General features: G+C 48.4%; 1 protein-coding gene and 1 pseudogene across 1 annotated transcript; both read left to right on the plus strand.

The window, feature by feature from the left end:
- Positions 1-8,331: 8,331 nt before the first annotated feature.
- LOC120662585 (leucine-rich repeat extensin-like protein 1) lies at positions 8,332-14,199 on the plus strand. The gene is made up of 3 exons (XM_039941702.1): positions 8,332-8,455; positions 8,600-11,145; positions 11,793-14,199. The coding sequence occupies exons 1-2, from the start codon at positions 8,332-8,334 to the stop codon at positions 9,289-9,291; spliced, it is 816 nt and encodes a 271-aa protein (XP_039797636.1). The 3' UTR covers positions 9,292-11,145; positions 11,793-14,199.
- A 6,895-nt stretch (positions 14,200-21,094) lies between these two features.
- LOC120662586 lies at positions 21,095-22,538 on the plus strand (annotated as a pseudogene).
- The last annotated feature ends 1,635 nt before the right edge of the window (positions 22,539-24,173 follow it).

A 24,173-nucleotide genomic window follows, 5' to 3' on the forward strand; every position in this document is an offset into this window, starting at 1 on the left:
CGGCCCAGTTACGGATCTGGTCCGCGGGCAAGTGCTTGAGCCACGTTCGTGTGGCGTCAGCGAGGTGAAGGGGAAGGTTGCGGATAATGACCGTGTCGTCCGTCGCGCCGCCCAGCTGGCATGCTAGGCGGTAGTCGTTGAGCCAGACTACAGGATCTATCTCGCCCGAGTACTTGACGAGGGTGGTGGGCTGTCGAAAGCGCGGGGGAAAAGGAGCGGTACGAATCTCACGGCTGAACACACGGGTGCCCGGAGGCTCCGGTGACTCGCCCCTGTCATGTTCGGGGTCGAAACGTCCACCCCGTCGAGGGGTGTACTTCCTGTCATTGATGATGTTGCGGGCTTCGCCGTCGCCGGCGTGTCCGCGCGTGTCGTGGAGTCGCTCCCTCGCGGGAGTCTTTTCGATGCGGTCGTGCACCGAGGGTGCTTTCGCACCGTCCGCTGCGGCAGCCTTGCTCTTCCCTCCTGGTGGAGTGTGCACCGAAGCCTTGTGGTCCTGCTGTGCAGTCCCATCGGCTTGCTTCGGGACCGTCGACCGTATGCGAGACGCAGAGCTCTCGGCTTGCTGCACAGCAGCCTGCTCGATGAGCACTTGCGCCTCGCGACGCAGATTGCGACCTGAAGTCGTAGATGGCTCGGGCATTGCTTGGAGTAGGTAGGCCGCAACGACGAGTTTCTCGCCGGCCGTTTTCAGTTCCGGAGGTTTGTCGACGTTGTTGTCTGCTCGGATCCGCTCCCGGGCAACGCGCGCCGCCGCCTGAGCATGTGCGCCACGTGCGGTGCGCTGCTGCTCGAGTGCAGTGCGTAGCTCCTGTGTCTGCAGATGCTGCTCATCGAGCTTGGCTTGAAGCTCCTTGAGTTGTGCCAGCTGTGCCTGCCGCGCCGCCGAGCTTGATGAAGAAGAAGGGGTCGCGACAGGCACCACTGGTTGGTTTGCCTGCGCGTCTGCCCCGCCGTTCACGTCATCTCCCGGGGCGTTGTCATTTTGTCCGTCCGCGAGCTCGACCATGAAGCACTCCCGAGTGGGATCGTAATCCCCCTTGCTGGAGTCCTCGGAGCAGGTGAGGCAGTAAGCCGCCGCAAGCTGGAACGAGCGGAAAGCGTCGGGGTCGCGGACCCCGGAGTAGTCCTCGGCCTCCTCGGCCATGAAGTTGTCCATGAAGAAGCTGACGTCATCGGCGATCGATCCCTCCGTCTCGGGGTAGTAGTCGTCAGGAGATGACGCGATGAGGTTGCGGATCGAGAGAAGGTGATGACCCGGCAGATCCTCGTACTCGGTGAAGTTGGTGCTGGACGAAGAGGCATAGGTGGCAGCATTGCGCATCCCGAAGGGAAAGGGCGACGGCATAGTCGCGCCCTCCCTGGGAGGCGCCGGAGCTGCAGTCAATGATGGTGCCGGCGCAGACGGCGCCGGGGCACGTAATGACGAAGTGGTGGCACCGTCGGCCGCGACACTGAGCTGCGACATGACAACCTCAACCCACGTGGGGGAGCTGAGGCGTGCCGCCCTGCGCCGCTCCATGTGCACTTGTCGCGAGTGCTGGCCCGAGCGCCTGTTGCGCCGGGCTGGTGAAGTCGGAGCGTCGGGGTTGCGTCTGGGAGAGAGGAGCTCCATGAGGTAACCGTTACCGGTTGCCCTGAACTCAAGACTCCCAAACCAAATCACATTTCCCGCTTGGAGCGGATCCGAGGCGCCCATGGGAAATGGGTTGGATCTGCTCGCCATCCCTGGAGATCAAATGGGAACAAAAGAGAAATGTCACGCAGCTTCCCTTACCTGGCGTGCCAACTGTCAGTGTCCTGACCCGGCGGCCCGGACCCAACTAGTGATGATGCTGCGTGTTCCTCGTCCCAGATGTTGATGCAAGAGGCAACACAGTCACGCACGGATTTATCCTGGTTCCGGCCGTGAGGCCGTACGTCCAGCAAAAGGGTGTGCGAGAGCACTGTACTGTCTTACACCGGGGGTGCCTGTAGTAAGGGGTACAAGCGAGGCGAGAGAGAGAGGGAAGCTCCCTGGTCTCTGCTAAAGGAGGAGTTGATTGAGGCGAGTGCCAATATCGGGACCCAAAAGAGCGTTTGGGCTCTGTGAGTAGCGCTGAGTGTTGTGTTCTATCGGATCGTCCCACCCCCCTTAAGGGAAAGCCCGCCTCCTCCTTTTATAGACACAAAGAGGGACGATGTACATGCACAGGGGATCGTGGAAGTCGTCATCTTCTCCCCGAATCGCGGGGGTGCAGTGGTCGAGCACTGTGGGAAGTACACTATGGGGTATGGCGCCGGGCGTGGCAGTAGTCCTGGGCATCGTCCTTGGTCTTGCGGAGATCGCGCCGGCGTCCTGGCGGCTCCAGCGGACGGCGTGGTCATTGCTGTAGGGGGTACCGTCCTCCAGGCGTGGCGTGGCGGCGTTCCGAGGGTCCTACAGGCCAGAGTCTTGTCTTGGTCAAGGCCGGAGCTGCTTCCGAGGGTCGTGCCCATGCCGTTCGAGGGCTCCGCGGAGGGGAAAGTACGAAGGAGGTATGGGGAGTTGGCAGTACAGTAGTTGGAGCAGTGCCGAGCACGTCTTGCACCGCGTCGCAGGTTCCCAAAGTGTCGCCACAGCGTCCGGAATGGTGGAGCAGTGACCGGAGTTGGTGAACGGGACTCCGGTCACAGCCACTATGCGGAGTGGCGGCCTGACGCCGTCTGACCCGGGCGCTGTGGAAGAGTGGTTGGAATTTAATGCCTTGGTACGGCGGGAGGGTTGGCGGAAGGGCCGTTGTCCGTTCCGTCAAGGGGTGGCCTCGAGCGAGGCGGAGACGCGGGGCGTGGTCGAGGGCCTCGGTGGGGAGCCCTCGAGCGAGGCGGAGATCGCCCCGCGGGTTCGAGGGGGGTGCGGATGGGCCGCACTGCGTACGTGGGCCGCGCGTTGGGCTTCTTTGAGTCATTTCCTTTCTTCCAGATTGGAAGGAGGCTGTAGGCCTTCGTGGGCCCGGTTGCCTAACACGTGTTTGCGTTTTTTAGGGCGATTTTAGTCCCCTGGTTAGGGTGCCCCTAATCATGGTACCCGACAGTTTCATTCAAACAAGGACTATTCAAGATTGCATTGCTTGGGCAATGGAATATCTCCATCTGTGCCATAAGTCAAACAAGAAAATTATCATCTTGAAATTAGATTTTGAGAAGGCATTTGACAAAGTTGAGCACCATGCTATGCTTAAAATCATGGAGAAAAAGGGCTTTGGCAAAAAGTGGCTCCATTGGATGAAATTAATTTTTTACTTCAGGCACTTCATCTGTCCTACTAAATGGTGTTCCTGGGAAAACTATCCACTGCAGGAGGGGAGTTAGGCAAGGTGATCCTCTATCACCTCTTTTTTTTTTGTTCTTGCAGCTGATCTGCTACAGAGTATCTTAAATTTTGAGAAGTCTTTGGGCAATCTCAATTGCCCATCAACCTTGATTACACTGAAGATTTTCCTATCTTACAATATGCTGATGACACCCTGATCTTTATGGAGGGTGATGTTTCCCAACTCTCAAACCTGAAAACATCTTACAAACCTTCTCTGCATCTACTGGACTTAAAGTCAATTATTCCAAATCTATGCTAGTACCTATCAACATTGTTGAAGATGAAGCTCTCAGCTTAGCCCAGGCATTTGGCTGTATAGTTGGTGCATTACCATTTAGATATCTTGGTCTTCCTTTGGGGCTGACCAAACCGAAGGTGGTTGATTTTGTTCCAATGGTGACTAAATGTGAAAATAGGTTAGCATGCACTTCAACCTTTCTCTCACAAGCAGGCAGACTTGAAGTGACTAATGCAATCTTCTCATCATTGCCAATGTATTTCATGTGCACATTCAGTCTTCATAAAACGGTGATTAAGCAAATTGATAAGTATAGAAAACATTATCTCTGGAGAGGGGCTGATGTTAATGACAAGTCACCACCAAAAGCTGCCTGGGATTTGGTCTGCTTGCCCAAAGATGAAGGGGGTTTAGGGGTTTTAAACCTGAGAACTCAGAATGAAGCACTGCTGTTGAAAAGTCTGCATAAATTTTTTAACAGAGAAGATATCCCTTGGGTTCACTTGGTCTCGGAAAAATATTATGGTAATGGTTCTTTGCCTTCATCTCAGAAAAAGGGTTCATTCTGGTGGAGAGATATCATTAAATTACTGGATGCATATAAAGGAATGGCTAGTGTCACTATTCAAGATGGAGCTTCATGTCTCTTCTGGGAAGAGCTGTGGAACAATAGAGTTCCAAAACTTCACTTCCCTGAATTATTTTCATTTGCCAAGTCTGCAAGTATTTCAGTCAGATTTGCCATTGAGGCAGAGGGTCCCCAAGATTTGCTTCACCTTCCACTTTCTGGAATTGCATTACATCAACTGACTGAATTGGCTCTAGAACTTGCCTCCATTCAGGATTCTTCTAATTCAGATGTTTGGTCCTACATTTGGGGATCCCCATTTTTCTCATCCTCTAAAGCTTACAAGCATCTTACTGGGCATAGAGTGAGTCGTGTTGCATTCAAATGGCTATGGAAATCGGCTTGTCAGAACAAACACAAAGTTTTCTTTTGGTTACTGTTGAATGATCGGCTATCTACCAGAGAACTGTTAAGAAGAAAGAATATGGCCCTACCTTCATACTCTTGTGTTTGTTGTAATCAGTCGATAGAAGAATCACTGGAGCACTTGTTCATCCACTGCAATTTTGCACAACTTTGCTGGGCTTCCATTGGGGTCATGGTGGGATTTGATGATGCCTTCACCACTCTGGAGAACTTGAAACTACAACTGGCTCTGCCGTTCTTTATGGAGATTATCATCACTATGAACTGGTGCATCTGGATGCAACGCAATGATTTCATTTTCCGTAACATTCCACCCACACAAGTTCAATGTTTCAGACACTTTCAGAAGGAATTTTCCCAGGTTTTACTCAGGGCAAAAGCTAGTATCAGAGAGCCAATGTCTTCATGGCTAGAAGAACTTGTATAATTGTCATGATCTTTTTTGTTTCTTTCTTTGTTTCTTGATCAACTTGTACACTTCAACACTTTTATTTTATTTTAATATATAATCAGTAGGGGAGAACTCCTCCTGTTTCATCAATTTTTTTTGTCAGTTATGCTACTTGAAAAAAGGAACACTTGCAACCTACAAAGAAAAAAAAATCTACAACCTAGAAATGTGTTGGACTCTTGGAGATGAATCACACTGAAGCAGCAGAAAACTGATGATGTCTGGATCTCTCTATCCTGTATCGCTGACCTCTCAAATCTATGGGCCATGGCGAAAGCTCTCTCCAGTCCTTTTTGGTGATGTGAGAGATGGTCCTGCACGGCTGCACCTACCTCCGGCTTCCCAGTATGATACCTGTCTTTCTTTCACGTGAGCTTCCCCTCCCGCTCTTTCTCTGTTGAAGACATTCTCTTCCCAAAACGGTTCTCTTCCTAGTATGCTAGCATGGCATTGCAGGGTCAAACATCCCATAATTAACAGAACCTGCTGATAGGTTTCAGTATCACCGGGATATATAGTGGATCGGATTGAGCACCGTGCTTGCAAAAGCAAATTTAACGAAACGATCATGTGACCAGAATTAATAATGCGCGCGTTTGTTAGGCCTGCTTCGAAGTGCATGAATATCCAAAAATAGTTACGCATAAATTATACAAGAAACAACTCGTTTCGAAAGCAGTGATATTATTATGGCTAAAGCATTTTTCACGGTACAGTGAAGACGGCTTATTAGCTTGTTTGGAGCATGATAATTGTGCACGACCGACTGAAAACACTCTCAACAAATGTACTAATGGATATTCCATATTTGCAATAAATTGCTAGGAGTACAAGTTAGTAGTTATTTTTTTATAAAATACGTATTAGCTCATTGTTCTTCAGCTAGGACTAGGAGTATTATTTGTTTTCCTTTTGAACAAATGAGGCCCCGTTTAGTTCCCAAAAATTTTCACCCAAAAATTTTCACCTCCCCTTTGAACAGATATATGAAGCACTAAATATAATTATATAATAAAACTAATTACACAGTTTGGATGTACACGACGAGACAAATCTTTTGAGCCTAATTAGGGCATGATTAGCCATAAGTGCTACAGTAACCCACATGTGCTAATGATGCGGTCAAAGGCCTCAAAAGATTCGTCTTGCGGTTTCCAAGTGAGTTCTGAAATTAGTTTTCTAATTAGTGTTCGAAAAGCCCTCCCGACATCTGGTCAAACACTGATGTGACACCCAAAATTTTTGTTTTTGGGAACTAAACGCCCCCTGAGTACTACAGTCTACTGTCTAGAAGATGCTGCCAGTATGTACTACCGGTTGTTTGCTGTTGTTGGTGATGAGTGAAGACTCCTAGGCTGTGTTTAGTTTCGTGAAAAGTTCCCAAAATTTTTCACTAACGTACATCACATCGAATCTTACGATATATGCATGGAGTATTAAATATAGTTAAAAAATATAACTAATTGCACAGTTTGGTTGTAAATGACGAGACGAATCTTTTGAGACTAATTACTCCATGGTTGGACAATAATTGCCAAATAAAACCGAAACGTGCTACAACAACTTTTTCGCAAATTTTTCGCGAACTAAACACACCCTACTGTCTTCAGGCTTTAGGTACTGGTACGATGTGACTGTACAGTCCGACGTGGATAACGAGTTGGATTGCGAGTCCCTTCGCATAGATTTCATAGCATAAGCAGCACGTAAGCAAGCACACAGTACTGACCACCGGATAGCAAAAGGGAGTAGCCAGCTGTAGGGACGTAGGTTTGCAGTTGTGATTCCGCGTGAGATTCTAGTAGACGGAAAAGGGGAACATACCCAGGACAGCAAGCCACGAAAAATGTTCGAGGCTCTTTCTTTCCCCCCTTGGATAATAACATGTTGTCATTAAGGATACATTAGCTGTACATGGTAGTTTTGTTCAATGAATTTTGTTTATATAATTTCTAACCGAGACAAAAAAAACATTTTCTTTAGCATAATTATTGTGAGCAATGGTTTGACGTTTGATTGCAGTTAACTATCTTGATTGCCACTCCATCGACTCAATATCTTGTATAATGTTATTACGCAAAGATTTTTTTTACAGTATCTTAATGGAAATTTGGTCTACTTTTGTTAGTTTGCAAACGATTTTATTTTGGAAAAATATCCATGTATCTACCCCCAAACATTCAATCTATTTTGTGGAACACTATCTAAGTGTAATTGGGAAGGTTCCTGTAATGGTGCAATTTAGCCATAGCATATATATATATATATATATATATATATATATATATATATATATATATATATATATATATATATAGTTAATTAGGGGTAACATGATAATTTTCCAGTACTAGTAATATGTTTGAAATTTTCTAAACGAACAGTATTTGTAGGACAGAGAGAGTACGTAGCTGAACTGTCTTTCAATGAATGTATAGTAATTGGAATTTTGAGATCAGCTGGTTAGCGAATGCAAAGTGTTCTCCATTTAAAAATGGAATTTATCTTGTATTTCAGAACAGAAAGAATAATAGCCAACTAGCTTCATACAGTATGTTGTCTGCTCTGTGCTGTATTTTTTTTATGAATAAACGAAAGTCTTTAGGCCGTCCCCTATGCTAGAATCTCTATAGATGAAAGCGGGGGAGCTATGCGATCACCCAGGCATCCACGTCGTCTTTTTTTTTTCGTATTCGTTCGATGGCCATCGGACATCCCTGGCTTCCTCTTGACGCGCACAGGGGTCATTTCTGCGGTCGTTCCTTTTCTAACAGAACACAGGTGAAGCGTTCCTCTGAGCCTTCCCACCCGTCCCGCCGCACTCCATTCATTTTAGAAATCGCACATTCATATCGATCCTCACGCAAGCTGAAAGACCTCACGAGCCATCTGATATTTTTAGAACTCCTTTCCCGCTCCCTCCCTCTCCGCCGCGCTCGGTCGCCGCTCCGTCGCCAGCCGTCGCGCCCTCCGCCCAGCGCCCCCTCCCCCACCGGCAAATTGCTCCTCCAGCTCTCCGAGGCGAAGCGCCGCGCCGGCCGGCCCCCTACCCTGCGCGCGCGGCCGGCTTCCTCCTCCCCTCCCCTGCCGCGGCAGTCGCGTCCTCTGCCGGCAGCCCGCGCGACGCTGCGCGGCGGCAGCCCGCATGAGCGCGCGCTGCCGGCTTCCTCCTCCCCTCCACTGCCGCGGTAGTCGCGTCCTCTGCTGGCGGCCCGCGCGAGCGCAAGCGCAGGGCGACGTGCGGGGTGGCGACGAGCAAGCCATGGCGCAGGGCGGCGCGCAGCCATGGCCGTGGAGCAGGGCAACGGGCGTTCATGGCGCAGGGCGGCCCTTCGCCAGGCCGCTGCCGCGGCCGCGCCTTGCTCCACCTCCGCCGGGAAGGAGGGCTGCTTGACCGTGACGCGGAGGTCGCGCACCGCGCTCTGAGGTCGTCGTGGGGCACGAGCGCGGACGCCCGCGCGTAGGCGACGAACGCGTCCCGGTGCTGCCCGATTGTGTCCGCCTTCGCGGCATCGGGACTTCCAGGAAACTTCCGCGCTTCTTCCCCCACCCTTCATTTTTTCCCCATCCATCCCTCCTGAGTCCTGGCCGCTTCCCTACCCATTCGCTGCACGTCTTCTCCGCTGACCATCGAGTCGGTCGCGGCGCCGCTGCACCGCCTCCTCCGCTTGCAGCACGCGGAGGCGCTGCCCTCCGAGCGCAAGGGCGGCGCGACCACCGGGCTGCCGCGCTCCCTCGACGCGCCGGAGCCGGCTCCGCGCGGCCGTCCGTCGCACATCCAGTTCGCCGCGTCGTCCGGATCCGAGCCGGCGTCGCCGCCTGCCTCGCCTCCCCGCGGCGTCCCCGAACAGCTGACGGAGCCGCAGGCGCAGGCGCAGTACGCGTACGGGTACAGCTACGCGCCGCTGCCCGCGTACGCATACCCGCCGCCTCAGGGCTTGCTGCAGTTCTACTACGCGCGCAGACGCCCGCCCCCGGCGTCCGTCGCCGTCACGCAGCGCGCGCCGGGGCCGCCGCAGCGCGTGCGCTACGGCTCCTTCGACGGCGCCGGCGGCTACCCGCTGCACTACGCCTACGGTGACCAGGCGCCACCGCCCGTGGCGGCTGCGCTGCGGCCGCCGCCGGCGACAGCTCCGCCTTCGCCGCCCAAGGCGAGCTCCTGGGACTTCCTGAACGTGTTCAAGAACGTTATTGCTCCTCGTCCGCGGCTAGCCCCGCCAGGTGCTGCCTACCGCCGCCTTTGCTACGGGTGGCATGGTCGCCGGCGTGGATAGCGGAACTGAAGCTCCCTGCCATCGAGCTCGGGTGGATGTGGATCTGCAGCACTAATTCTTTTCCCTCTCCACTTCTATTTCTATTTAATCCTATCAAATGCGTTGCATCCAGTTTCTCTTCCATAGGTTAGTTTGAAATCTAGATCTACTAATTTCCTTAGCTATGTTCATTCAAAGATATTTTTAGCTCTAAGATTATTGAGCTCTGCACCATACTAATCTATCCATTCAGCATTTAGTAATATAGGTTCGTTTTTTTTTGGCATAAATGCACAAGATAGGAGAAGTTGATACTATAGGTATTCCCTTTTTGTTAATTGGACTTTCATTCCTGTTTAAGGCAGATGGATTGTGACTTTTATTTTTGAAGATTATATTTTCTACAAAGATGTTGACTGTTTTGGTTAGAAAAATGCACCCACCCAGGTTCAGCAACCTCCATAATAGGGCCAATAGCATCTTTTCAAAGTCTAAAAGTTTATGAATATGTACGCACAGATTTAAAGAATCATTTTCTATTGCATTTCCCAATAGTCTGTAGGAAATTATATGCTTTGGTGGCTTAGCATGCAATTTTTTTTAATCACCTACATAATCCAATAGATCTTCAAAAGGTGTTATTCTGCTTATATAATCTGGAAATGCAGCATGAATTTTTCCAATATTGAACCTTGCTGGACTTTCTTATTCTCTTTGAGCCTTTACCCACCATTGGATTCAGTATGCCAGAAACAAGATTTTGTGACTGATTTACTATTTTATTTTGGCAACAAAATTTCCCAATACGTAAAATGCTTTAATTTAACTCAACTTACTGTTCCATTAGGTGCGAGCCCAAAATTGATGCGCCTTTTTCTTTTTTCTTTTCGTACGCAGTTGGCGAAAAAAGATCCTACTGTTAATAGTTTAGACCATCGGTTGTCAAGGGCTGGTCAAAATATGCAATCCTACTATTTTTCCTCTTTTCACGATAATACCATTTTTCACTGATACATACTCGTGCTGGAATCTACTTTCAGAGTAACAGAATAAAATTATGTTTAATTCTTTGACATTCTGCTGCGAAGTTTTGCAGCTACAGATTCAGATATAAGATTGTAGCATGCAACAAAATGGATTATTTGCCATTAGATGCCTTTCCCTTTTCTTGTCTTTAGTTTTGTAGAAATAAACTATGATGACTTCGGTCTTTCAATAAATATAGATGAATAAGGGTTACCACTTATTAGCTTATAGGAAAGGTTAAGACACCTACCACTAAGAAGTTGAAACCAGTCTGCTCATGGGGCTTATAAGTACGAAAGGAATAATGAGCCTGTATCTATCTGAAGAGTTTTGAAACTCTCTTGTTAGTAGGGTTATCAGGCTTGTGAGTTGACCACAACCATCCATAATACAAAGTTATATTTAAGCTCATTGTGATTAAAAGATTATGCCATTCTTTGCAAACCATCAAATTGAATGATGCACCCAGCAGATTTGTTAAACTTATTTCATGCTGCTCATTCCTTTCATATAAATAAACCACAGCTATCATGTGAGACTGCACAGTCGACGAGCTACAAGATTTCAATGCTCCCGTTACAGAAGGTTTTCCATCCTTGACTTCACATCGGCCCAGGCAATGGCTCTTATCTCATCTTAGCTTCACTAAAATCTTTCTGCTTGCTTCGGTTAGTATCTTTCTCTTCACATTTTAAGTTTGTTCGGGGTCATATTTCAGTATGCTGCTTTTCCCCCAGATGCCGACTTGCCTTGCAGCACCTTGCCAATTTAGGCTGATACGAAAAGGCCATGTAAAATTGTTGAGGAGCTCATATTCACACTTGAGGCTGTGTTTAGATCCGCAAAAAGGTGGTAAAAAGGGTTACATCGGATACTGTAGTATACTGTATCACTTTTCGTTTGTTTGTGGTAAATATTGTTCTATCATAGGCTAGCTAGGCTCAAAAAATTCGTCTCGCAATGTACATCAAAACTATGATTAGTTTTTTTATTTACCTACATTTAGTACTCCATGTATGAGACAAAAGATTTGATGTGATAGATGAATAGTGAAGTTTGGATTGAGAGATTTTGCAACTAAACACAACCGGACTAGAATTGCTAAAGAAATAGTACATTTCACCCTACTGTGCTTGGGGGGCTTCACGGTGACCTGCGCATCCTGCACCTACAACAGTGAAACTGTACCTGGCAGCCTCCGATTTTGACTGCGGGTGTGTTTAGTTCCCACCAAATTTCCAAACTTTCCATCACATCCATCACATCTCCTATCACATCGATACATTAAATATAGTAAATAACACATGCATGGAGTACTAAATGTAGTTAAATAAAAAAACTAATTACATAGTTTTGATGTATGTTGCGAGACGAATCTTTTGAGCCTAGTTAGGTCATGGTAGGACAATATTTACCAAAAACAAACGAAAAGTGCTACAGTGTGCTACAGCAACTGATGCGACTTTTTCTCCCCTTTTCACCTCATCTAAACACAGCCTGCCTCGTCTTCTTTTCCCATCAAAGCTGGTATGAACACAAGAAACTCGATCAGGAAGCTACCAATCTTGACCGGCGGGGCTACATCCTACATCGTCCTCAGGTTCCAACACCCACTGACATTTTTCCTTCCATTGACAATGTTCTGAGCATCTCCATCATGTACCCAGAAATCTGCCATGGTGTAGGAGTAATAGAATTGGTGTATAATGAATGGATTGGTTATTATTAGCTTGAGGCCTCGGCCGGTATATATAAGAGTACAAGACTTGGGGTGCAAAGCAACTCCACCGGATATGTATGGCAGTCCGGATACAATATCTAAACTACCAAATATACTCTAACATCCCCCCGCAGTCACAGTGGGAGCACTGCAGACGGTGAGACTGGAGGAGAAGCCGAAGGTAGGAACCGACGGACTGACACCCCTCCCCGCAGTTGTAGCGTCGGCGCAATGCGGATGCTGCGACTGGAGAGAACCGGCGAGAAACTCATGCGGATGGTAGCCCTTTGTGCTGATGTCGAGATAGCCGAGCTGAAGGAGCCATGGTCGAAGATGCCGTGCGTAGAGTAGCTGTGGTCGACGTAGAGCTGTCGAAGTTGCCGAAGACGAGGTAGCCGCACATAAAGCCGCGGGCGCACGAGGAGGCGCCATGGTGGTGGCGTAATGGAGAAGACGCCGGAGACGAAGATGGCGACGCGTCGAGGCAGTCGTAGAGGGAGCGATGCCGAAGTCGATGCAGTTAGGCCATCAGGCGACACATGCCCGAGTTTGCCAGGCTCGGGAACGCATCAGGGACGATGGGCACGCACCAGTGTTGCCAATACCGGACGTGCAAGGGAGGATGCACAACCAGACGCCGTCGCCGAGGGACCAGCAGAGAAGGCCTCCATGGCGGTCGCAGGCGCAGAAGAAGGCGAGGTAGAAGACGCCAACGCCTGCTGTTGCTGGAGTAGACGAAGTAGTCGGGGACGAGATGGCGACGCTGGCGACGTGGTTGTGCTAGACGAAGCGATGAGGGGAATCCAGACTTTCTAGCACAAGGCCGATTGATCCGGATGACGCGGCGGCGGTGCTCGAAGGAGACGGCGAAGAACTCGTACAGCTTGACGAAGACCATGCGCGAAAGACGCGCACCGATAGAGTCGACAGCATGTAGATGCAACGGCGAGGACGACGATATGCGGCGACACTGCTGCCCGAGGAGGCGACGCAGCGGCAGCCCTCTTGCTTGGCGAAGCATCGCGCGATAGAAGACAAACGTCTCAAGAGGGTGGTTCGCGCGATCGGTTGATCAGGCCGACGGCGTGCGAGGCGAAGACAACGATGGCGAAGGCGATGTCGAAGGTGGAGCCTCCCGATCGGTGGTGGCGAAGACGAGCCGATGTAGGTCGACGTGCAGACGAAGGGGCGCGGCACAGGCAGGCGTTCCGGTTACGCCGCAGGCCACGCCGGCAACACAGTCGAAGGAGATGAGGAAGTCGGTGTTGTCGAAGCCGATGTCGATGATGCGCGAGTCGACGGCGGTGGGCGATGGGGACGCAAACCCGATCACAGATCGGGAAAAAGAAAACAACAGCAATAACCGATCGGGAAGGCGACAGGGTGCTGGTCCGTGGGCGGACGACGGGGTGGCGCGGATCAGGCGAAGCGACGGTGGAGCGACGCGGATAGGACGGAGCGACGGCCACCGGTGAAAAGGACCCATCCAGGCCTCCTCCACCACGACTAAGGGTGCGGTCACCACCACGGTGGCGCGCTGCATCGGCGGCGAGGAGTGCAGCCGCCACCACGACGGCTGCGCGGAAGGGAGGGCCCAGCCGGCGGCGTGAAGGAGGGGCGCGACCGGCGGCACAGCGATGAGGTCTTCGATCTGCTGGAGCTTGATGACACGACGACAGGCGGCGGGATCAGATGGATCCACCGCAGACTCGAGGATGATGACGAACACAGCGGTCAGAGGGACCGGTCGCGCATCTAGGAGGGCGCTGCCCCGGCGGAGATGGATCTCCCCGGGGGCGCGCGGCGGTGGCGACGGCAGCGGAAGCTAGGTCTAGGATTAGGAACCGTAGTCTCGTGATACCATGTAGGAGTAATAGAATTGTTGTATAATGAATGGATTGGTTATTATTAGCTTGAGGCCTCAGCCGGTATATATAAGAGTACAAGACTTGGGGTGCAAGGCAACCCCACCGGATATGTATGGCAGTCCGGATACAATATCTAAACTACCAAATATACTCTAACACATGGAATACAAGTCTCCATTTTTTCCTCCTCCCATCTCCGTACCAGAACAGGATAGCCAACATTGGTTAAGGTACTTTAGAGTGTGAAACCAAGAATATTGAATTGTTGTTCAAATCTTTTTTTTAATAAAATAGGGGAATTTATTGCTCGCTGTATTTTCTGCTTTAATCATTAGAGATCCAAAGGTATGGAACAATTTCTTTGATCTATGTCCATTCAAACATAAACACATTGACTAAAACGCAATTCTTCTAAACTGCATCTCTAGATTATATTTTTCGACTTAGTCCTATACGGACTTGCTCTGATTTATGTCACAGTCTTTCAGGATGGAGAAAAATAGCGAAGCCTCTTTCTTCTCCGCTTGCTGCTTCAATTTTCAATGTTGTGCCATCCCAACATTTAAGCAGCCTAGCCCTATCTGCACAACATTCTCCGACTGGCGGTGCAGAGGAAAAAATGGAGCTATTTTAAAGACGACACAACAAATTTTTCCCAGGCCCAAGGCCAAAAGCAAAAATAATTAGCCCATAAATCAAACTTCCTCAAAATCATGTCCCCTTTTCCATCCTATTTGTACTTCAAGAGGTCATTTCTCATGTATTATTATCCGTACTTTGTATGCTGCTTTAAGTTTATTTTCTCATGGACTATGCAACCTCCGTCGTGCCATATGGATGCTGCTGTAAAAGCAGCGCCCCTTTTTTCGGCTCAAACAACTCACACCGCTTTTGCACTTGATGCACGCGCGCGCCAATGGCGCGCCTCATGCCCTAGTGAAAAGGGTGGCGGGCTACAGCCCAATGGAGCATGCCTTGCACAGCACATGGCCAAAACACAAGGGAAAAGTCTACTTAGCCTTTCTCAACTGCAGCAAAAGTCTAATTTTTCTCCCCCAGCTCCAAAATTGAGTACTCAGCCTCCCTAACTATCAAAACCGTTTGTTTTACCTCCCTCGGTGGTTTTACAAGTGGTTTTTATATTTTTTTCATAGATTTTTTTCTTCTCACTTTTTTTCCACTCAATTGAGATACTAAACGTGGATAACAAAATATAAAATTGGCATAGTGGTAGAGGAGAATACTTGATTGAGATACTAAATGTGGATAAAAAAAATTGGCACAGTGGTAAAGGAGAGTATAGAGAACAAAAATTTTCAACTTTTTGAAGTTAAATCCCAAACAATATTGAAATTTGAAATTTTGAAGAAAGAAAGAATTCAAACTTCATTGAATTTTTAAAGCATCAAGATGTGCTCCATATTTGACAAAATTTGAATTGTGTGATACATATTAGAGTAGTACCCTTAGAGAATTTTGTGAGTATAAGTTCTATAGCAAAACTTTAAGTCTTTTAGGAAGGGTCAAATTTGAGCTAAATTTGATCCTTATTTGCATATTTGATTTATACCTATGCAAATTCTTAAGTATATTTAAATTATTTGGAAATAAATAAAAAATTTATATGGCACAAATTTGACACTTCATAAAATACTTTGCTATGGAACCTATACTCACAAAAAATCCCGAGTGATATACCTCTAATACGTGTCACACAGTTCAAAAAGATGGAGCTGATATTGATGCCTTAAAATTCAATGAATTTTGAATTCTTTCTTTCTTTAAAATTTAAAGTTTTAAATTTCTTTAGGTTTAAACTTTGCGAAATTGGGTTCTTTGTACTCCCCTCTACCACTATGCCAATTTTTTATGATTTTTGAACCATGTTGCTTCCTCAGTTGAGTGAAAAAATAGATAAAATATAAATCCGTGTGTAAAATCGCCGAGGGAGATAAAATAAACGTTTTGATAGTTGGGGGAGGTTGGATACCCATTTTTGCATTTGAGGGAGGAATATCAAACTTTTGCAATAGTTGAGGGAGGCAAAGTAGACTTTTTCCAAAATACAATTACTCAAGAGGAGGATGCATGCCCAAGACTGGAGGATTTTTACTGAAACCGATTGGATGAAGGTGGGATTTAATCAAACGGTGCAAAGTCTTAGTCTCTTAAATGTGTACCCCAGTTTTGGTTTTGGTATTTTCAGCCTCAAAACTGATGAAGGCCCAATGGATAAAGTTTGAAGAAGAAACTCAACAAGTTTGCAGCAGAAGCCATTGGTGATCGGCGGCCACTGTCAACGAGGAAACAAAGAGGCACGGATGAGATAACGATGAGATACTCGCGAGTTGGCACCACAAGAAATACTCCCTCCTTCCCCGTTTATAAGGCATGGTGGAACATGACACGGTCTTCTAAACAACACTTTGACCATTTATTTATCATATATTATATCACTTTTGATTATAAACTTATAATCATTGTAAACTATATTTGATTATGAATCCAATCATATGAAATTTGCATTATAAAAATAAAAATTTAATAGTCAAATTATTGGTCAAAGATGAGAAGGTTTGAATCTTGATATACGTGTATGCCTTATAAACGGGGAAGGAGGGAGTAAGATGCAGCTGGTAAATATGAGCAGCCACAAGGTGGGTGTCAGACCTGGGGTAGCGGGACTGCCATAGGCATAGAACGTTCTAGAGTAAGGGATATCGCATGGATGTACCTTACTTCTTTTGTAACTACCCGAATAGACGTAGAATTAGCTGTAGTACAAAAAAACTACCCGATCGGGTTGTAGTTGGACTCCAACAGTACTTGGCTAGGACTTTTCATGTAACCTTGTCCCCCAGAGTATATAAGGGCGGGCAGGGACCCTCTCAAAACACATCAACACCTAAGGCAATACAACCAACCACACAGGACTTAAGGTATTACGCACCTCGCGACCCGAACCTGTCTAAATCCTTATATTCCTTGCACCATCGAGTTCCAGAGGTAGTCGATCCCTTGCCTACAATCATACTGCTAAAGGTATCCCTGAGCAAGCTTGGCGGCTAAACACCGACAGCTGGCGCGCCAGGTAGGGGAGTCGGCGAGTTCATCGGCGAATTCGATGGCCACTTTCGCTTTCAACACCATGGCGCTTCCTCAAGGCATCACCTTCGTCTTCGGCTCATGGGTCTGCATTGCCAATGGTTCAGGTGGCTTCGACAGCCACCTGAACAAACCCGAGGGTCCAGAGGCGGTCTCGTCGGAAAGCTGTAACTCCACCCCTGGCAACACGCTGCTTCCCGACCTCGCCCTGGAGATTGAGCAGAAACTCGACGCCAACTCAAGTTCTACTCGGACTCAGAATGATCAACAGAATCACAACAACAGCCGCGGCCACAACCATGAAGAAGTAGCCGATTTCGGGATAGACACACGAGAAATCATCAACGCAAGGCACCAAGCGCATCTTGCAGATAATTCCGACCGGTTCCCAGCCCTCAGCAGTGTCTTCGACAACGTCCAGTACCCAAAAGATTTCAAACCTACCAACATCCAAAAGTATGACGGTAAGCAAGATCCTGCTCAATGGTTACGTTTATACTCGGCCGCTATCAATGTTGCAGGAGGAGACACCTATACCAAGTTCCTCTACTTCCCGATGGCCCTGGAGCCTGTGCCTCTTACCTGGCTGGAGAGCTTGAAGCATGAGTCCATACACTCGTGGGAGGATCTCAAGAAGGCCTTCATTGACAACTTCTAGGGGTCCCTACATTGAGTAGCTACTCGACACGCCCTTGCAATGTGCAAGCAAGAGCCAGGCGAAGCATCAGGTCCTACGTCAAGCGCTTCTTCGACACAAGGGCGACTATTGCCAACGTCTCCGATGAGGATGTCATCCACTACTTTCATGATGGCATCACCACCCAATCACTTTACCGTGATTTCGGGCGGAACCGCCCAAAAATGGTGGTGGAACTACGCGACATGATACAACATTGGGCAGAGGAGTAGTTCCTCTCTTGGTAGTGGAGCTGTGAGAATTGGCGGTGACTGGAGATGATGCTTAAGGTTCTCGAGTGCTTCCGCTGCTTCTGTAGTCCACTCGAATTTGTCTTGTCATTTAAGGAGCTTGAAGAAGGGTAAGCCCCGTTCACCAAGTCTAGACAAGAACCGGTTTAAGGCTTTCATGTAGCCTGTAAGCTTCTGGACATCCTTGACAGTTGCTAGAGCATCCATTGCCATGATATCATTGATCTTTTCTGGATTAGCTTCGATTGCTCGGTGGCTGACGATGAAGCCGAGTAGTTTTCCAGAGGGTACACCAAAGACACACTTGGTTGGGTTGAATTTCCAGTGAAACTTTCGGAGGCTATTGAAGGTTTCTTCCATATCAGATATAAACTGATCCTGACTCCTGGTCTTGACGACAACATCGTCAATGTAAGCTTCCACATTGCGATGTAGCTGGTTAGCAAAGCACAACTGTATCGCACGCTGGTAGGTAGCACCTGCGTTCTTCAACCCGAAAGACATGGTCTTGTAGGCGTATGCCCAGTATGGGGTGATGAATGCCATCTTGATTTGGTCTTCTTCTTTTAGGGCAATCTGGTGATAGCCTGAATAGCAGTCGAGGAATGATAGTAGGACACATCCTGCTGTCGAGTCGATTACCTGATCAATGTGAGGTAGCCCGAAAGGATCCTTTGGGCAGTGCTTGTTCAGATCGGTGTAGTCGACGCACATCCTCCACTCGTTGTTTTTCTTTTGGACGAGTACAGGGTTGCCCAACCACTCAGGGTGGTAAACCTCTTTGATAAATCCTACTGCGAGTAGTTTTGCCAGTTCCTTTTTGATGCCTTCTCGCTTGTCCGGGGAGAAACATCGTAGCTGCTGCTTCTTTGGTATGGCTTTGGAGTCGACTTTCAGTGCATGCTCGATCAATTCCTTGGGCACCCCTAGCATATCTGCTGATTTCCACGCGAATACGTCTCGGTTGGCGCTAAGGAAGTTGACGAGCTCAAGTTCCTATTTGTCGCTCAAGCCAGCTCCGATAATAGCAGTTTTAGAGTCATCTCCCTCTTGTAGCTGGATAGTCTTGGTGCCAACATCGCCGGCTGGTTTTACCAATGATTGGCTTGGCTTCTTCGAGGGCATCGAGTCCTTGTTGAGTGATAGTTCCTTGGCAGCAGCGAGTATCTCGCTCAGGGAACTAGGTACTCGAATGCTGGAGGCATGAACAATTTCCTCCTTGTCGCACTCGAAGGACTTGAGAAGGTCCCCGCGTAGGGAGAGGACTCCAGTGTTGCCCGGTATTTTGAGGAGTAGATAGACATAGTGGGGGCACTGCCATGAATTTGGCCAGTGCTGGTCTTCTCAAGATGGCGTGGTAAGATGATTCGAAGTCGGCTACTTCGAACTTATATACTCTGTCCGGAAGTTTTGCTCTGTACCAAATGTGACTGGGAGAGTGACCGAGCCAATTGGTGTAGAGGAGTTTCCTGGGACAATGCCGTGAAAGGGAGCTTTGCTTGGTGTGAGCAGACTCATGTAGTTGAGGCCCATCTTCATTAGAGTGCTTGCAAAGATCAGGTTGAACCCGCTTCCGCCGTCAATAAGTACTCGAGTGAGCTTGGATCCCTGGATGACTGGATCGAGTACTAGTGGAAACTTTCCTGGTTCAGAGAAGCTGGTCCATTGATCCTCCCTGGAGAATGTACTGGGGACCTCGCTGTATTTTAGAGGTCTCTGAATTGTAGGCTCGACTGAAAGGATCTCCCGTAGTAGCAGCTTTTGGGCACGTTTGGAAAAGTTTGGATCTCCTCCGAATATGACGTTGACCACATTTTTTAGGTTTCTGGAACACATTAAGGTCTTTCTTTTCATTATCTTCATTTTCCTTGTTCGGCTTTTTTCTTGGGTACATCTGGCAGAGTCGACTAGAGGGACTTGCGGATGATTGTACACTCGAACATCGAGTGGTTGCTCTTTGGGTGGATCGGGCACTTTTTGTTGTGCAGGATCTTGTCGAACTGATCATGAGGTTTTTCTGTTTTCTTACCACGCGGGCTGCGATCCATAGTGCTGACAGTATCGCCTGGCTTACGTTTGCGTGCAGGATCCCGCTGGTTACTGGGGCCTCCACGATCATTATTGCGCTTCCCATTGTTATCGTTGTTTAGGTACCTTTCTTCTTTTTGGGGACAGAGGGACTAGCTCCTACTCACTCCGTCCTATGTAGAGTGCAATTCTAGTTTTTTCGAACACATTAGTGGTGTCAAAAGGGTTTTATACCCTTATTTGTTTGTCACATGCGGTTAGTTTTGGCATGCAAATCAAATTTGACCACTTAATTAGGCAGTTAGTTGAGATCCAATCTCTAGGTTCGCACTCTTTCATGGGAGAGAGAGAGTATATTGTTCCTAACCGACCGACCAAAATGTAACTGACATTTGTTTTTTAATATCATTATAATTTGTTATTTCTATGCGAAATAAGTGAAGAGAATAGAATAACAAATCGTGGTGGGGAAGGTTATAGTAGCAAAAGCTCTACTACTAAGCTATTGATGAACAAGGAGATATTCGACGCTGGACGCACGCACCGGACTAAAAGACCACCCGCCTGCTAGCTTACCGAGTTGCTTTCTAAGTCTTGGATTTCCCTCGAGTCTTGCCAGTTGCCGGCCTAAATATTGAAATTTTTATTTTAAAGAACATAACAAGAATAAAACTGTTTAAGTAAAAGTTATGCAACTAAGATTAAATGTGACATATTTTGTTCCTATATAATTATTATATTATATTTAATATTTAATTGTTCTATTTCAAGACCTCACTTTAGAGTTTTGCACACAGCCTGGTTTACGCCGGCACGGCCCTGAGCTTCACACCAAAACCTAGAAGTAGGAGTAGAGTAGAACTTGACATATTCTTCGGTGAGTAGGGCTGCATTGGTTAGGTCCGACCTCCAATTTGCTCATAAATATCGTCTTTATCAGATTTGCTAAACTTTATCAAATTTGCTAAATTTTAATTACCGGCGGATCTTTTCCTTGCATTGCACGCGACAGTAGAATATTTTCCGTTAGAATATATAGGTTATTAGATTTCCGTCCGGTTGAATGAGTCCTTGACATATATATTTCAACCGTGCGCCGCCTTGTTGGCTTCCATCATCCTAGTCCGAGAACCCTAAGACGCACGACACCATGGAGGAGGAGGCGAGGCCGAGCAAGAAGGCACGCGGCGGGGGCGCTGGCTCCCGCCTGACGGCGTTCGCGCTCCGCCTGGCGAAGCGCCTCGCCTCGCCGTGGGCGATGCCGACGGTGGCGACCAGAACCAGCAGAACCTCGTCTTCTCGCCGGTGTCCATCTACACCGCGCTGTCCCTGGTGGCGGCCGGGGCACGCGGCACCACCCTGGACGAGCTCCTCGCCTCGCTCGGCGCGGCGTCGCGAGACGAGCTCGCCGTGTTCGCCCGTGACGTGGCGGAGCGCACCCTCGCGGACCAATCCGGGTCCCGCGGCGGCGGTCCGCTCGTCGCCTTCGCGTGCGGGCTCTGGCACGAGAAGACGGTGGCGCTGAAGCCGGCCTACCGCGCAGTCGCCGTGGAATCCTACAAGGCCGATGCGCGCTCTGCCGATTTCAGCACAAAGGTGAGATCGTTCATACATAGCATACGCATGCTGAATTATATCTGAACCTGTAAACATGCTCGCAGCCAGAAAAGGCAAGAAACAGGTGGGTCTCGAAAGCCACGAAGGATCTCATCACATCGATTCTTCCTCCTGGTTCTGTGAACTCTGATACCGGCCTCGTGGTCGCCAACGCCATCTACTTCAAGGGCATGTGGTCCCTGCCATTCGACAGGGTGGACACGGAGACGAGGCAGTTCCACCTCCTCGACGGCAGCACGGAGACGAGGATCAGGCGGTCGCTGTGCACAAAGGGTTCAAGGTGCTCAAGCTAGCGTACCTGCCCTACCGGCTGCCCCGCTGGCAGGATCGGTATCTCGGTGGGCGCGGAAGCAAGCAGAAGGGCTCCGCCTCCGACGACGAGCAGCCACGGTTTTCGATGTGCGTCTTCCTCCCCGACGCCCGCGACGGCCTGCCCGAGCTCGTGGACAAGATGGCCTCCCACCCCAACTTCCTCTGGGACCACCTGCCGACGGATCGCCGCAACACCGGCGAGGTGCGGCTGCCAAAGTTCAAGCTCTCCTTCTCCAGCCGATTCAATGGCGTTCTTGAGGCCATGGGGGGTGCAAACCGCCTTTGACCCAGCCAGGGCCGACCTGAAAGACATGCTGGAGGGCGACCTGCCTCTGGTAGTGGAGCATGTGTTCCACAAGGCGGTCATCGAGGTGGACGAGGAGGGGACAGAAGCAGCGGCCTCTACCGCCTGCGTGGTGCGGTTGTTAAGTTATACTACCCCTGTGAAATTTGTTGCGGACCATCCATTTGCGTTCTTTGTGGTGGAGGAGGTGTCTGCTACCATCGTCTTCATGGGACACGTCCTCGACCCGACGTCAAGAGATTAGAGTCGTAAATAATGTGTTGGGGAAGTTCTATCCTTAATTATCTCTCATAAATTATTTATAGCTACGTTTTGTCAAGAATAAAACTCCATGTGGGCTGTGGCTAGTCCTGCATGCTGATCGATATTCGATACTAGGCTCAGAGTTGTGTAAGCGGTATTAATTAGCTGCTGGATGATGTTATCTTAGCTTGATGTGCTTGTGTTTCAGTAAGCGGTCTTCGTCATCTAATATCATCTTTGTATAGCAGCTCGAGTTTTAATTTCGTTGCGTTCAATTAATTAATTAATGTTTGCTAAACGATGGATGACAAGTTTCAATATCAGGCCTAGGGCCATTCCGAGTGGAGGTTTTATGAGTTCATGCAAATAGGGTGCCATATGTTATAATTTTAGATAATGTGGCACTTGATTAATAAGGATAGATATGAAATAGGTTTCATCTAGATAAAATTATGTATGCTTTTAGATAATGTGGCACTTGATTAATAAGGATAGAATTAAATATATGATTAGAGCCGAAATAGCAAACGTGAAATAATTATTGTATGCTTTTCTGCCATAGTGTAATTCATTGTGGAGTGAGTTTCATCTATGGTTTTATTTTTGTTTTGTTGACTTGGCACTCTTAGAAATAATAAAATGAAACCACCCATTGGCATTGGCTAAGGTATTTACGGGCTCACATAATTTGTTGTTAATGTTGTTATTATATATATACTTCTCTAGTTGGAGACAGGATTAAACCTGCGCCTCTTCCAGTTGAATGCTACACTACCTCACTGCCTGGTCAATAGTGACATCACCGCCGGTTCCCGGACCCGTTGGATTAGGGTCGACAGTGATGACTTGGGCCATCACCACCGGTTCTAGACCTAGCAGGCCATCACCACCACTTCTAGACGCGGCATGCTTGTCACAAAAGAATGAGAACATGCCGTCGAGCCGCCGCCCCACTGGCCATGTGTTGGCATTCACTAGCATCACTGCCACGTTGGATGCTCCTAGGCGGCTGTTGATATTTCTTAATGTTCATAGATAAGATCCGCAAGTGCACGGAGATACCGTTGTATCACTTCACCCGTGAGTATTCAGAGTATCGTATTATCTCAGGGAACGAAGGTGTAACGGTCTTCTAACTAGTTTACCCGGAGGAAGAGAGAGAGAAGGGTGGCCTTTCGGTAGTGTGGTTGTCTAAGAGAAGAGATGCTTAAGAGAGAAAAACTCAACTCTCACCCGTTTGCTTCGGGCACCGATTTATTCCTGGTCTGCTAAGAGTATCCGGCTATTAGCTCTATACCCAACACTCATGTGGGGGACTACAAAGAACGGACAGGCTGTCACCACCTGCCACCTGCCCCGATAGACCGTGGAGAAAGTATGCAAACAAAGGTAACCTCTAACCTAGACACCACGTCTTCTCTATCGATTACTGCTTTAGCCCCGACTCTATCCAAGACTCGAGTCCTTAGACTAGAACACCCACCACGAGGATGGACGATGATCCTGCAAGCAAATGAAAACAAAAACTTAACTCTGATAAAAAACTGACCAAGTAGACGAAGACCCGGATACTTACTCGAAAGAGGCTCATATCCACCAAGGTACAAGCACAGGGAAGCCGACAACTTCAGCCCTCCTCCCGAACTTCTCCTCGCATACTCCCTGGCCTAATCTTACAACTGGAGCCCCTCTACATATGTCCTCTAGTGGCATGTGGGCGTGGAATGAATGAGAGAATGGATGAATGGATGAG

The sequence above is a fragment of the Panicum virgatum genome, chromosome 2N, assembly GCF_016808335.1.
Source record: "Panicum virgatum strain AP13 chromosome 2N, P.virgatum_v5, whole genome shotgun sequence".
Lineage (NCBI taxonomy): Eukaryota > Viridiplantae > Streptophyta > Magnoliopsida > Poales > Poaceae > Panicum > Panicum virgatum.